This window comes from Echinops telfairi, unplaced genomic scaffold, assembly GCF_000313985.2.
Source record: "Echinops telfairi isolate 266 unplaced genomic scaffold, ASM31398v2 ScPeMD7_3533;HRSCAF=4204_0, whole genome shotgun sequence".
NCBI classification, from domain to species: domain Eukaryota; kingdom Metazoa; phylum Chordata; class Mammalia; order Afrosoricida; family Tenrecidae; genus Echinops; species Echinops telfairi.
In genome coordinates this window covers 41,177,866-41,193,406 of record NW_022107431.1, presented here as the reverse complement: position 1 = coordinate 41,193,406, position 15,541 = coordinate 41,177,866, and the positions used below count along the sequence as shown (strand labels likewise).

The following is a 15,541-nucleotide window of genomic DNA, read 5'->3' as shown; positions in this document are numbered from 1 at the left end:
CATAATGGGTTAATGTTGGACTTGTGGGCTTGGGCAGCACTGGGTTGGGATGTTTTCTTGATGTGCACTTAAGCTCTATATAAAATGCTCTCTTATACATGAACTTCTGTGGATTTGTTTCTCTCAAAGTACCTAGATTAACACATCCATTGTGTCAAGAACATTTGTCCATATGTTGCCATCATCCTATTTTAAAATACAGAAATACATGTTTATTGATAAGTTGAATAATATTTATATTTATAACCAAAGCTCTACTTCTATTCTCTTCAGAAGTAATATATCTCTCTCATATAATATTTCATTAGAATAAAGGTATTAAAATCACCCCAAGTGCCAATACTCAAAGGAAAAAAACTAACAAAGCTTTGGAGACTTTTCTTCATCTTTTCCCCTATGAATTGGTGTGTCTGTTTGTGTATATAGTAGTCATTTTTATTTTTAAAGATCATTTTATTGGGGGCTCTTACAGTTCTTGTAACAATCAATTATATCACACATATTTGTACATATGTTGCCATCATCCTTTTCAAAACATTTTCTTTCTACTTTTGGTATCAACTCCTCATTTTTTCACTCCCTTCCTACCCTCCCACCCTCATGAACCCTTGATAATTTATAAATTATTACTACTTTCATATCTTACACCACCTGCTGTTCCCTTCACCCATGTTTCTGTTGTTCTTTACCCTGGGTGGGTGGATGGGAGTTATACATCGTCATTGCAAGTACACTGGTACAGATAAGAGCTTTGGACACATGGAATCCAGTATAGATAACCCCTCAGGAACAATAATGGGAGTAGCAATACCATGAGGGTAGGGGGAGGTGGGAGGAGAAAGGGGAGACTGATCACAAGGATCCATGTCTCCTACAAAACGTGCTCAGAATTTAAGCTTAAACACACTGTTCTCTTTGATATTTCTACAGCCTATTCCATGTTTAACATTAATATTTCCATATGCTAGCTATTAAAATAGAAACATTATTTAAAAAAATCTTAGTTTCTGAGCCCTATAAACTGTGACAATAACCAAAGCTTTAACAAGAATATAAACTTTTTCTAAGAAAAAAAATATTTAGTTTGTGCAACTTGAAGACTGTCACCAGTGCCACAGAATTGTACATGTAGAAATTACTGAGATGGCGTATGTTTTTGCTTTTTTTAAATCATTTTATTAGGGGCTCACACAACTCTTATCACAATCCATACACACATCAATTGTGTAAAGCGCATTTGTACATTCATTGCCCTCATCATTCTCAAAACATTTCCTCTCCACTTAAACCCCTGACATTAGGTCCTCATTTTTCCCCTCTGTCCCCGCTTCCCCCTCCCTCATGAGCCCTTGATAGTTTATAAATTGTTATTTTGTCATATCTTGCCCTGTCCGACGTCTCCCTTCACCCACTTTTCTGTTGTCCGTCCCCCAGGGAGGAGGTCACATACAGTTCCTTGTAATCGGTTCCCTCTTTCCTACCCACTCTCCCTCTACCCTCCCTGTTTCGCCACTCACACCACTGGTCCTGTAGGGCTCATCCGCCCTGGATTCCCTGTATTTTCAGTTCCTATCTGTACCAGTGTACATCCTCTGGTCTAGCCAGACTTGCAAGGTAGAATTCGAGTCATGGTAGTGGGAGCGGGGAGGAAACATTTAGGAACTAGAGGAAAGTTGTATTTTTCATCATTGTTACATCGCACCCTGACTGGCTCATCTCCTCCCCAATACCCCTTTGCAAGGGCATCTCCAGTGGCCTACTAATGGGCTTTGGTCTCCACTCCACACTCCCCCCATCATTCACTATGGTAAGATTTTTTGTTCTGATGATGCCTTATACCTGATCCCTTCGACACCTCGTGGTTGCATAGGCTGATGTGCTTCTCCCATGTGGGCTTTGTTGCTTCTGAGCTTGATGGCCGCTTGATTACCTTCAAGCCTTTAAGATCCCAGATGCTATAGTTTTTGATAGCTGGGCACCATCAGCTTTCTTCGCCACATTTGCTTATGCACCCATTTGTCTTCAGTGAGATGGCATATGTTTTGTTGTGTATACTTTCACCACAATCAAATTAAAAAGTAAACAAAAAGACTGTTTAAGGTGGTAATTTATCACTCATTAATCATGACTCTAATTTACTTGTTAATCATTACTCTAATTTATCAATGATTATTTTAAAGCTTTTACTTTTTAAAAAGAAAGCTATTTTGTGAACTAAGTATTGTAGTACTTTTAGGCTTGCTTTGTCCAAATAAGTTGGCATTGATATATATTTTTTATCCACATAGAATTTTAGTCTTTATACTTGTTTATGTTCTATAACTAGAAACCCCAATGGCACAGTGGTTAAGCTCTCAGCGGCTAACCCAAATGCTAGTGGTTTGAACCAACCAGCCATTCCTTCAGAAAAAGATACAGCCGTTTGTGTCTCTGGGACAAGTCTCTTCTGTGCAATTGTGTCACAATGAGTCAGAATCAACTTGTTAACACTGAGTTGTTTTGTGTTTATATCTTTGTACTAATGCCTTTTGTTTGCATGCACCTTGTTGACCTACATTAAAGGGTTTCAGGGGCCACTGTGAAGTTGTTTGCTGCTTCATTGCAGAGGGCTGTAATCCTGAGTGTTAGGAGGGGCATGTCAGCATTTCTCAACACCCAGGTCTTTAGCAATTAAGGTGTGGCATCGCAAATACTAAGGAAGGCTAATTCAAGTAAAACATGTTTCTGTTCTGCATCTTCCATTGTGTAGTAAGGTCTTTAAAATAGAAATTCTAATCCTTAGATACAGAAGGGGACAGAAAAGCAAAGCAAAAAATACTATCTCATATGTATGGATTGTGATAAGAGCTGTATGAGCCCCCAGTAAAATGATTTAAAAAAAAACAAAACAGAACAAACATACCATCCCATGTCAAAAGTCATATACTAAATCCAAACCACACTCACTGCCACCCAGTCAGTGCCAACACATAGCCACCCTATAATGCAGGTAGAAAGGAACTAGAAGCCCCATCTTCCTCCCTCCACCAGTCTGGTAGGAAGACATCTACAGACCCTAAAAGTTCTTGCCCGCAAAGTACCAGGCATTGAATTTTCCTTCATCTCTGCCAAGTCCCAGCACTTCAGAGCAGGCTTCCCAACAGGGACTGAGAGAAATGTTGGAAAATGCTGCTAAGTGACAAGGGTACATTAGTGCTGTGGCTTTATCTCTCTTCTTGCTGGCTGCTTTATTTATTTATTTTGGTTACTGTTGAGAATACACACAACAGAACATACAGCAATTTCTGTACAATTCATTGATAATATTCTTTAAACTGTACATCCATTATCACATACCTTTCAAAAATCCCTTGCCATTAACATAAATTCATTGGCCCTGTGTTTTCTATCTGATGGTTCAGGTCCTAGCTAGTCATTCAGGTTGCTTTTGTCAGTTTGAGGGAGTGGAGGTTACAAGTCAGGATTGGCCAAGCACAAGGTCAGAAGCTCGAAAGCACCAGCCACTCCTTGGAAGAAAGATGAAGATTTCTACTTTACTCGAGTATGGTCTGTAAAATTGATTGTGGTGATGATTGTACAACTCTTCTTCATATGATTTGTGGTAAACTGAGGGACTCGATGACAATGTAGCACAGCTAAATCATCCATGCTCTTAACTGCGGGCCTGGGAAGCCAACTCTGGTGGGGGAAGACTCTCAGGGTTATGAGATATAAATAAATCTTAATATACATTTTCATGACTGGACACACTCCCTCCAATAACCCCCCATAAAGGAACTGTCATAAGGAGCTACTCTATAAGGTGAATTATTTCTGTGTCTGGCTACTGCACAATGCTTAAAGTTTTTCTGTCGATTAAAGCAATCAGGTTCTATACCAACCCACCATAAATGTAGCAGCCCCTTGGGAAGGGCTTAGGTGGATTTGAGGCCAACTGGCACTAGGTCAAGACACTGACTCATCTTATTGCTTGTTTATTATGTTACCTGCTTATGATATTACCTATTGATTATGTCTGATGTTAGCTGTGTGATGTGCATGCCTTATGAAAGATCCGTAAGCCCCACTAGATATACCATTGGAAAATACATTCTAGTTCTCAGTCCTAACATGGGATGATGAGCCCCTGTGCCCCGCTGCCTGTCGTCTGTCTTTAATATTTTCCATAATCGCAGAGTCGCTCCTGAGGTCCCATTCGAGTGTTGGGGAACCCCTCATCCTGACAATGATTCAACTATTGAATTGTATGATATGTGGATTATGTTCCAATAAAACTGTTAAAATAAATCAAATCAATTAATTAAAAATAAATGAAGGAGTTACAGTCTCAGAAATCCACAGAGGCAGTTCTACCTTGTCCTATAGGGTCGCCATGAGTCAGAACTGACTCAATGGCAGTGAGCTTGTGAGGGAAACGAATGAGGTCAATGTAAGTTGTAATTGACTTGAGGGCAGTGGGTTTGGTTTGGTTTTGAGATGACTTCAAGGGGTAGCTTTAGTTTGTTTTAAGGTACTCAAGAGAACTCAAATATCAACTATAATGTAAGGAGAACATTAATAAGTCTTAAGATAAAGACACATTATCTGGATCAGGGAGACCATTAGCACAAAGTTGTAATAATGTCCCAGGATTTGCAGAGCCTCTGGGACTTAAAAAGGAGACGCCAGATTAAAAAAAAAAAAAAAAGGATATGGTAGAGCAAAGGAAACTGTTACAAAAGCATGATTGGGAAATGGACCATGACTGAGATACATACATTATGTTAGAAGAGCTCACAAGATTTGTCCAGGGCCTTTTGACCTCAGCAGTCAGGGAATGATTCATAACTATGGGACCTCCTGTCTCCATCAAGGACACATCCAGGCAAGCCCCTAAAGGAGACTGCACACTTGTGGGCTAGTTAGGAAGGTGAAGAAAATTTTCTTTTCTTTGTATTCTGCTTGAGGATAAGATGGCTCACCTCCCTGGCTAATAGAAGGAATTTAACAGAATCTGAATCCAGCAGGGGACTCTGTAAATGGACTTTGGCCTTTCACTATTAATCACAGCTTCCTGAAAACCTAGTGCCGAGAATTTAAGCTCTCAAATAGATGTAAAGATTTAAGGTTTAAAGATGATCTTAGGGCAATGATTTCAAGGGTTCATCCAGCTTCCATGGATCCAGGAAGTACAAATTCCATGACTATTTGATTAGGAGTTGTGGTAGTTACAGAATCTGGTGTCAATTTGGGACTTGAGAGGATTAAGAGTGAAGGGGTGGAGTCTAGTCTGTCAATCAGGTCACAGCCAATGAGGCCCTCTGTGTGGGCATGACTTCCTGAGAATTCTGGGAAATCTGCTCCCTCCCTGGGAGACATTGCAGCTGACAAGACACATGGTACTGCACTAGTGCCCTAAGCCAGAGAAGTCACGTAGAGACCCCTGTCAGCACTGAGATGCTTACAACACCACTGGATCCAGAGGACTTCCAACCTACTGGCCTGTGATCTTCCTTCATTTGTGTCATTGTATGTGTTTCATGAGTCTGAAGAGGACTTTATAGATTGGTATCAGACATATGGGCTAGTATCAGACTTATGGACTTGATCTGGACTGGGTTGGGATGCTTTCTTAATATACAATTACCCTATATGACAAAATAATAATAATTTATAAATTATCAAGGGTTTGTGAAGGATGGAGGGGGGCAGGGAGGGGAAAAATGAGGAGCTGATACCAAAGGCACAAGCAGAAAGCAAATGTTTTGAGAATGATGATGGCAACAAATGTACAAATGTGCTTGACACAATAATGTATGTATGGATTGTAATAAGATTTGTACAAGTCCCCAATAAAATGATTTTTTTAAAAAGAAAAAAAAGTACAATTACCCTTTATATAAACCTTTATATATACATATGTGTGTTTATGAATTTGTTTCTCTGGTTTACCTAGACTAACACAGGAGTCTTCTACGCAATCTTTGATAAAAATGTTTAGGAATGTAGTCAGTTATCATCTTTTGGTCTTATGGCAAGGGAAGCAATTGCTCACTGAGGCAATCAGCCACATATTCCATTTTTTTCTGAATCTAAGGCGCCCACCCAATGGCATAGAGGGTCATGCATAGTGAGATATGTGTTGTGGTGCTAACCACAAGGTCAGCAGTTAGAAACCACAGCCTCTGTGAGGGATGGGGCTTTCTATTCCTGTACGGAGGTACACTCTCAGAAACTCACCGTTCTAGTGTGTCCTGTGGGGTCACTATGCGCCTGAACTGTCTAGATGGCAGTGAGTTTATTTTAGGACTCCCGACTCTCCTTTCTCCAGGCAAATAGAGACCAGTTATTATATTTTCAATGGCTGATGGCTTCTCGCAAGTTTTTAAGATTCTGAGCACTATGCTACAAACTGGAAGGTAGGAGGTCCCCTGAAGCCATAAACCTGCAAACCAAAGAACTAAATCCCACGATGTGTTTGATTTCATGCGAGCAGCCTCAGCAGCTATATCTGGTTGCTTTCGATGCTTACGTTCTGCCTTTGGCATTCTCAAGTTTCATGATGAAATGACGAAATATGGATTTTGACTAGGTGTGAATTTTAAAATTATGCTTAAACTTCACTGGGATTTTCTTAAACTTGTTTATTGATTTCTATGGGTGGCAAAACAATGCACCATCCACCCTATCCCCGTCCCCCAATCCCAAGATGTTTATATCCTAATCCATGGAGTTATTTCTTCCATCTGTTTAGATCCAAGGTCAAGATAAATTTTCTTGTTGTTTTCTGGCACTGGCAAATTTTATTATTTATTTTATTTTTACATAAATTAACCCATTTATGACAGGCCAGAGCCTTTCAAATAGCAGAGCTTCTACTGGTCTTTCAATTCCTTCAGACTTCCGATGGCGGACTTTGCTGTGACCACGAAGGTGGTGGTGTAGGGACATCCAGCTACTGTTCTCAGGCAGGAGCCACAGTGCCGAATCCCCACAGCTCGGCTCTTCATTTGGGTTTTGCCACAGAAGGAACAAGTATACTTGGCATGTTGGCTGATTTCAATTTTCCTCACCATTTTCCAGAGGGAGGCACCGTAATAGGTCCCATATTTACCCATAATCCCAACCTTCTTGGTGCGTTTGGCCAACTGGCCACAAACTAGCTATAAGCCAGAGAGGAGCGGATTTATTTTTTTATGAAGATGTGGACTTTTATGTCCTAAGTATGGGGATCACCTACTAGGTTCCCTACCTTCATTGGGGCTTTAAGTGTGTATCTGACACCTACACATTTCATTGACATTAGAACTGTAGGTCAAGGTCGGTCGCCAAAGTTCCAAAGAGCCCCCCACCAATAAATCTGTCTTTTGTATTTGTTTACATCCTAGATTCCTACTTTCACTTCACTTTTGACCTCTGAGTGGTAAATTTTTGCGAGTCCAAAAGTATACTTAAGTAATCTTTTTCATGTAATATTTTTGTATGTGTATGTGTGGGAGGGTTATTCTAATAGTTTGCATGTGAGTTATTTTGTGAATATAACTGGTCATATGCATGTAAAAGGTGGGGAATGAATTCGGAAGACCAAATTTTGAATTATGGTGTTGGCAAAGAATATTGAAGGTTCCAGGGACTGCCAGAAGAACAAACAAGTCTGTCTCGGAGGAAGTACAGCCAGGATGCTCTTTAGAGGCAAGGATGGTGAGACCATCTCGTGTACTTTGGATTTACTAAAGGCCTTAATGTAAGTATTAGCAAGTCGGAGCAAAGACCTCCTTCTGCCACTTGTGCGTTGCCTGCACTCTCATGCCACAGTCAAATATTAGCCGAAACCTCCAGCCTAACTCCTCAGAGCTTCTCAGCAAAACTTCTAGTGCAGAGACTAGACCTAATATGCAACAGATCCATAAACCTAGTAACAAGAGAAACCTGCCCAAACTGCAGTAAAGTGAAATTACTTGGTATGTTTTCTTTGCCCATAGTTTTATAGCACCCAACCAAGGACTGGGTGAGAGAATGCAAATAGAGGGTTTGGAACTAATATAAGGAGATTGGTCAATTTGCCATTCTGCTGGCTATAAAGGTGCTATCTCAGAAGCAGGAAAGGAGAATCTCATGAGCATCCAGAATGAAAAGCCACGGAGCAGAGCAGGTCTGAGATCCCTGTGTAGAGAGGTGGAAACCGTGGTGGCAGCATCAGAAAGATCAAGGGCCGCAGGTCCCTGGCTCACGGATCTGGGGAAGCTGAGTACTTAAGGGCAGGAGGCTGGCTTGCAGAGTGGGGTGCCCTTTGGGCACTTATCGCAGGAAAACAACTTTGTTAACACTTGCCTGAACAGGACAGATAAATACTACCATATATCCTCGAGTATAAGCCTACCCGAATATCAGCCGAGGCACCTCATTATACCACAAAAACTGCATTAAAAATGTGCCGGAAAAACTAGGCTTTTACATGAGTATATATGGTAATTACTACATTCAGAGGTAATCAAGACTATATTTAATCTACTGACTAAGTACAGAGCACTATAAGGTTTGGAGACTCAGAATAAGAGCCCAAGTGTAGAATAATGACAGCAAAATTACAAATTCAGCAGGAGGGGTGAAAAATAAAATTTAGGCCATTCTTTCCAATGTAGCTATAAAAAAACAATAGTGGAAGATAAGAAAGAAATGTTAAGAGGCATTAAACACCAGTTTAGGAAATCTAACACTTAAACATTTAGAGTCTTCCAAATAATACATAATGGAGTGGTGAGGGGGTGCTAGTGAAGAGGAGGAAGGGAAATCTCAGAAATAATGTAATAGTGCAAAATGAATTAAAAATACTCTCACCAGCACAATTCTTGCGTGAGATTACATTTCCAAGATTACAGAATCTATCCTAGACATTCCTATGAAATAAAAAAGGACACTTGAAATGGGGCTAACAAACAGTAACGCATCCGAATCACCGACTATTAGAAAATAGCGGAGGAATGCCTTGAAGGTTTGGAGGAAAATGTATTTTTAAACTAGAATTTTGAATCCTGAGGTAAATGTAATTTTAACCTAGAATTTTGAATCCCGTGTTATGGCTTGTTAGCGTTCCTGTAAAGACAGGGTGATGTCATAAACCCTGGGCTGTGGACATGACTTTCTTTGGAGATAAGGTCAACATAAGGTCATGTTGAAGTAGGCCGGGCCCTAATTCAAGGTGAGCCTTAATCCAGTCTAAGCAGGACCCATATAAAAAAGCAGAGACCCCAGAGGCAGATGGGGGGACACCTACCAGTCAGAGTGCAGGACCATGGATGACTTCTGGCTCTTCTAGCCATAGTCAGGCTTGTCAATCCACCGAAAGACTTTTTTGTGACAGGTCTGGGTCAGAAGGTGGAGCAGATACTGGGAGAATTACAGCAGTGTATCCCAAAGTGAGTGATATTGTACCCCTGGGTGGTGTTAGAATGATCCGGGGTGGAGGTGCGGGGAGGGGCTGGTGTAGGGAGAGGGGGCGTAGGGAGCAAAAACAGATTTAAAAAAAAAAAGCAGTTCCCCACACTTTCTCTTCCTCAAGTGCTGCTATGAGTTGGAATAGACTCGAGGGCGGTGAGTGAGGCATTTTGTCCTGGATTATGAGGCGCAGTACAAATGTTTTTCATTGCTGGGTTGCTGGGCGCGGGCTGGGGTGGGTTGCGGTCGGGGTCGGGTAGTGAGTAATTTTATTTTTTTTTCTGAAAAGGGGTGGACAGTAGGCTAAATAAATTTGGGGAGCTCTGGAGCACCTGATTCAGCCATGGGTGAAGAGGATTTAATAGATTGGTATCAGACATACGGGCTAATATCTGTCTTGTGGACTTGAACTGGACTGGGCTGGGATGTTTTCTCAATATTTAATTGCTCTTGTATATAAAGAGTGTCTATGAATTTGTTTCTCTAGTCTACCCAGACTAACACAAGCTTTTAAAAAATCATTTTATTGGAAAACAACAACAACAACAACAACAACAACAACAAATCATTTCATTGGGGGCTTGTACAACTCTTATCACCATCCATACATTCATCCATTGTGTCAAGCACTTTTGTACATTTGTTTCCCTCATCATTCTCAAAACGTTTTTTTACTTGAGCTCTTGGTATCAGCTCATTTTCCCCCCTTCCTTCCCGCTCCCTCCACCCCGCTCTCCCATGAACCCTTGATAATTTATAATTATTATTTTGTCATATCTTATACTGCCCAACGTGTCCCTTCACCCACTTCTCCACTGTCTGTCCCCCAGGGAGGAAGTTATATGTAGATCCTTTAATCTGTTCCCCCTTTCTCCCTCACCTTCCCTCCACCCTCCTGCACAAGCTTTAATACCATTCTCTCCTCCGGGTTTGGATTTTAATATTTACAGTTCTTGGATCACACATGCTTGTATGCTTCTTCTGTGTGAACTTAGTTGATACTCAATTTAGATGGCTGCTTGTTTTAAGAGAAACCTTTAAGACCCAAGATGCTATTTTCTGCTACCTGGGCACCATCTACTTTCTTCACCACACTTTGCTACAGCACCCATATCTTCAATAATCTCTTCATAGGGGTAGGTATTGAGGAGGGCCAAGTCATAAGAATGAACTATTCTTACATTGGGGCTATGTTTAAGTGCAAGCTCAAAATTCATTCATATAGCTATGGCTTATATATGTCCCTGGTTCACTTTAAAGACATTTATTTTATTGAAGGACATTACAAATGATCTCCATGGGGCATATGGTAGTTCTATTGATATTATGAAATTAGCCACTGGTGTAGAATTTAAAGCACTGTCAAGAAAAAGTAAGTATACATGTATAGGATAGTTTTCTAGACTGAAGTATATGGATTGTTTTGTACAGATGAACAACTTAGGTGACTTGGCACTATTTTGAATTTCTGTTGTCATAAACCAACTAGTTTGTGGTACTTTGTATGGCTGTCCAGGAAGTGAATACACTCAGTTAAAACAGAACCAAATGGCAGGGTGGGGAGGGATCCAGCGTAAACCTTGCTCACTGAGGTGCGCAAAGCTTAGCAGGGTGTCTTTTTAAATAAAAATTTCTGACCTAGAATTTTATCACCACATTCAGATTTGACTTCAACACACCTTACAAACTAATCATAATGAAGGACGTATGCATGATAATACTGTCACAATTTTGCTTACTACCATCACATACGCAGTGAACCTGACTTGCAAGATTTGCAACTTTGCTCTCTTCATGACTAACCCATCAGATGCTAAACACACCCAGCTGTCCTTCTGACTTGAAGAAACTGTTGAGACCATTGCTATTTTTTCCCCTTTTCTTTCATTGTAGGTTCTCTATGAGCATTGAGAGAGCTTAACTTTTTAATATTTAAACTAAACTTTCAAAATTCATGTGGTTATACACCTACTGCCATCAAATTGATTCCGACTCAAAGGTTTTCTGAGGCTGTAAATCTTTATGAGCATATAGCCTCATCATTCTATAGAGCAGCTGTTGGATTTGAACTGCTCACTTTAGGTAGGTGAGCATCCCAATACTTACTTAATAGCTTCACTAGGGCTCCTTTGGAATGTGATTACCAAAATAAACCCAACAAACTCACTGACCTCCAGTTGATTCCGACTCATGGGGACCCTATATGGGATAGGGTTGGACTGTGGGTTTTTAGACTCGTAATGGGTGTACAAGGTCTCATCTTTCTCCCTCAGAGTGGCTGGTGGTTTTGAACTGCTGACATTGTGGTTGGCAGCCGGAGGTGTAACCACTATGCTTTTAGGGCTTTTCTCTTGGCCTATAATTAGGCTTTATTAAGTTCTGTGGAATGCTCACGTATGTGGGTCTTTGGCAGGCTGCATTCTGGTATCAAGGAGTAATTCCTATGTTTTCAAGAAAGCAAAAGAGACAAATAAGATTCCTATTTAGTATTGTTACTACTCGGAAGGAGTTTTCTTTTTTTCCTGAATGAAAAAACAAAACCAAACCACGACAACCTGCTTTCTTTGAAATAATTGTCAGTAACTGACAATGATTAGTCTCTTCATTATTATTCTGTAGCACAACATATTTAACATATATTTGAGGACATTCTCAATTTTTTCAGGTCTCTAGGTGGCACAAATAATTTGCACTTGGCTGCTAACCAAAAGGTTGGCAGTTTGAACCCTCCTTGTGGCAGATGAGAGAACTGACAAGCAATTCCTGTAAAGGTGACGACACCCAAGAAAACCCTTTGAACTTTGCCCAGAGGATGGGTAGGGCAGTAGGGAGCAGGGAACTGTTTCAGGCAAATAGTTTGTAATTTGAGTATCATACAGAGAGGTGGAAAAGGAGATGAATACGTAAGAATGGACAAATATACTCAGGTCAAATTATGAAGGTACGAAGGGAGTGCAGCAGGGCAGCAAGGGGAGCAGAGTGACCAAGTCCCTGAGGAGTCCAGAAGACAGACGTCTGACTTGGGGGACAGGGCTTGGCACTTCATCAGACTTGATCGTAAAACGTTCATAAGGGTCAGCAGGAAAGAAAATTATGAAGCTACATGTTAGGAAAAAGTATTAAACTCCCTATTATTCAAAGACTCACAGTTTTCAGAGCACATCAGACTCTCTCATGGTGTGTGTATATGCTCTTCTGCCTGATGGAGTCCTGGTGGTGTAGTGGTTATGTGTTGAGCCTCTAACTGCAAGGTCAGCAGTTTGAAACCGTCCTCAGGAGAAAGGTGAGGCTTTCTATTTCTGAAAAGAGTTACAGTCTTGAAAACCTCCAGAAGCAGTTCTTCTCTGTTCTACAAGGTCATTATGCGTAGGAATTGACTCGATGGCAGTTTGTTTTTTTGACTTTGTTCTGCCTGAAATAGTGACCTGCACCCTACTACTCTACTGTCTTCAAGGGCAAATTCCTGTTCATCTTGCAAATTTGGTTCAAACTAACTTTTGGGAAGCCTACCTCTAAGCGTATGAGCCCTCGATTCATCTACTACTCTTTGTTTACTTACATGCTTATTTCTGCAGTAGGTTTCATTGAGGGGAAAAAGGCAAGTTTTTCAACTAATATCTCCAGCACTTAATGGTTTTCAATAAGGACAAATTTTACTTCTTTGAAAAAAAGCTTTTATTGCGTGTTTGGTGAAAGTTTTCACAGCAAGTTAGGTTTGACATTTTCCACACTAATTGTTCAGTGGCACAGGCTACATTCTTCATGATGTGTCTCTCTGTCTCAGTCTCTTCCCTTTCCAGGGTCCTATTTCCCCTGTCCCTTTACCTTCTTATCTTTGCTTTTGAGTAATTGTGACCTAATTGTTACTTCCTGGTTGAGGAAGTTACTCAGTGGGATTGCAACTCAAAGTAAATTAAAAAAAGGAAAACTCTCTGTCAGAGTCTCTTCCAGCTCATAGCTGGTGACCCTATAGGACAGGACAGAACTGCCCAGTGGGCTTCTGAGACTGTTAACTGTTTATGGGAGTAGAATGGCACTTCTTTCTCCCTTGGAGCTGCTGGTGGTTTCAAAGTGCTAACCTTGTGGTTAGTAGCCCAACACATACCCAGTATGCTACCAGGGTTCCTATGATACCAGGGCTCCTTCTCAATGTAAAGAAAGGCAAAATCCTCACAAATAAACTAATGGACAACCTCAGATTAATAGTGAAAAGATTGAAGTTGTAAAAGATTTCATTGTGCTTGGATCCACAATCAAAGCTCATGGAAGAAGTAAAAAAAAAAATCAAACTATCCAAAACTAATGGTAGTGATGATTTTACAACTCTTCTTGCTGTGACTGAACTACTGAATTGTAGGTAAGTGAGTTATATGCCAATAGAAGTGTTGGGGGGGAAATCTAACCATGTATTGCATTAGGCAAATATGCTGCACAAGACTAAGTGCAGAAAAGCAAGGATGTCTCTTTGAGGACTAACGTGTAGCTGCCTGACCTAAGCCACGGTATCTTTAAATTTTTAAAAAAACAGTTTTATTGGCACTTCATCCACACATCACACAATTCAATAGTTCAATCATATCAAGAGTTGCACATTCATTACCACAATCAATTATAGACTATATACTCCACCCCCTGCTCCATGGTTAAATAGCTTTTAAAATGAGTTGTGTAATCACCATCAGTTCTAGTGCTCACTCCCCCCTCCCACATACATTGTTTGTTGCCCCAACTCCCTTACCTTATCCCCCACCCCCTACCCTTACCTCCCCTATAAACCCTGGCATAATTTCTTATCTCTATATGCCTTCTGTGCTTCACAAACAGGAAAACCCAACAGAAACCATAAAAAAAATAAAGTGGTAAGGATATAATAATAGTAATACAAAGATTAAAAGTACAAATAATGAGTAAGAAAGAAAAGACCACCATCAATATTTAAAAGGCCGGAAAGAAATTTTTTTTATAATGGAACGAGCAAGAAATACTTGCACCTAGCACAATTTCAGGCTGGGTCAAGAGGGAGGTCAACTGACCAAGTATCAAGTTCAATCCAGTATAATCATGATTACAATGATCTCTGTCTGAGTGTAAAGCTGCTCTAGACCCTTGCCTGTGGCTAGAGGGGAGTTGCCAGTGGCTTAATCTGACTAGATAGTCTTCAGATTGGTTTGGGGCTCCCACTGTCCTCCATAGCCTTTTACCAATTGGTGTTAGAAATTTAGGCTCTGATACTTTTCCCTTTGTCATATTTGAATTCCGTAATTGTTGTCTTTGGATCATAAAAGTTGGATCATATAAGGTGTGTTTCTTCTGTGTGGACTTAGTTGACTCCTTGCTTAGATGGATGCTTGTTTGAATATAAACCTTTAAGATCCTGGACACCATTCCAATTGATAAATGGGCACCATTTGCTTTCTTCACCACACTTTGCTGTAACACCCTTATCTTCAGTGATCACTTCATGAAGGTGCATATTGATCAGAGCCATGTTATCAGAGCCAACTGTTCTTGGATTGAGGCTAGAGTTAAGTGGGGCCCCAGAATCCATCTGCTTGTCTCTGGAATATGTATGACTCAGGTTTACTTTGGTGGTCATATTATGACAAAATCAAAACCTCATTAAGACCAATTACACCAATAATGGCAACAAACCAATTAGCAGACAACAGAAGACAAACAAACAAACAAACAAACAAACAAAAACAAGCTAACTAAAGGCAGGAAAACAAAACTCCATAGAAACAGAAAAGTAAAACATTGTCAATACTTATACTGGGGTATAAGATGATTGCACTAATAACATCATCAAATTTTCCACTCTGGACACTGTCGGTATGAGGAGACTATGCAAGTACAGTTCTACCATGAGCCACAACCACTGTGAGTTGTTGCTGCACACAGTTGGATCTCCATTTGACTGAGCTCTGTTTAAGCATGGGGATTGGTGCCAGAGGAAACTTCCTGGATCATTTCTTCTACGCTCAAAGCTCTGCCCAACAGATCAAAACCTGTCATGTCACTGAGAGGGGGGTATCTAGGTATTAAATATATGATGATTCTGAGTCCCTTTTCATTGGACACTCACTAAACTGGGGGTGCCCTCCAAGGTCCAATGACCACCACTTCC

General features: G+C 40.5%; 1 protein-coding gene across 1 annotated transcript; it reads right to left on the bottom strand.

Annotated features, from left to right (window-relative positions):
- Window positions 1-6,854: 6,854 nt before the first annotated feature.
- LOC115870974 (60S ribosomal protein L37a-like) lies at window positions 6,855-7,237 on the bottom strand. Its single transcript, XM_030886725.1, has 2 exons — window positions 7,232-7,237; window positions 6,855-7,142 (listed from the first exon to the last, which is right to left on the bottom strand). Exons 1-2 carry the CDS (start codon window positions 7,235-7,237, stop codon window positions 6,855-6,857), a joined length of 294 nt encoding a protein of 97 aa, XP_030742585.1.
- Window positions 7,238-15,541: the final 8,304 nt, after the last annotated feature.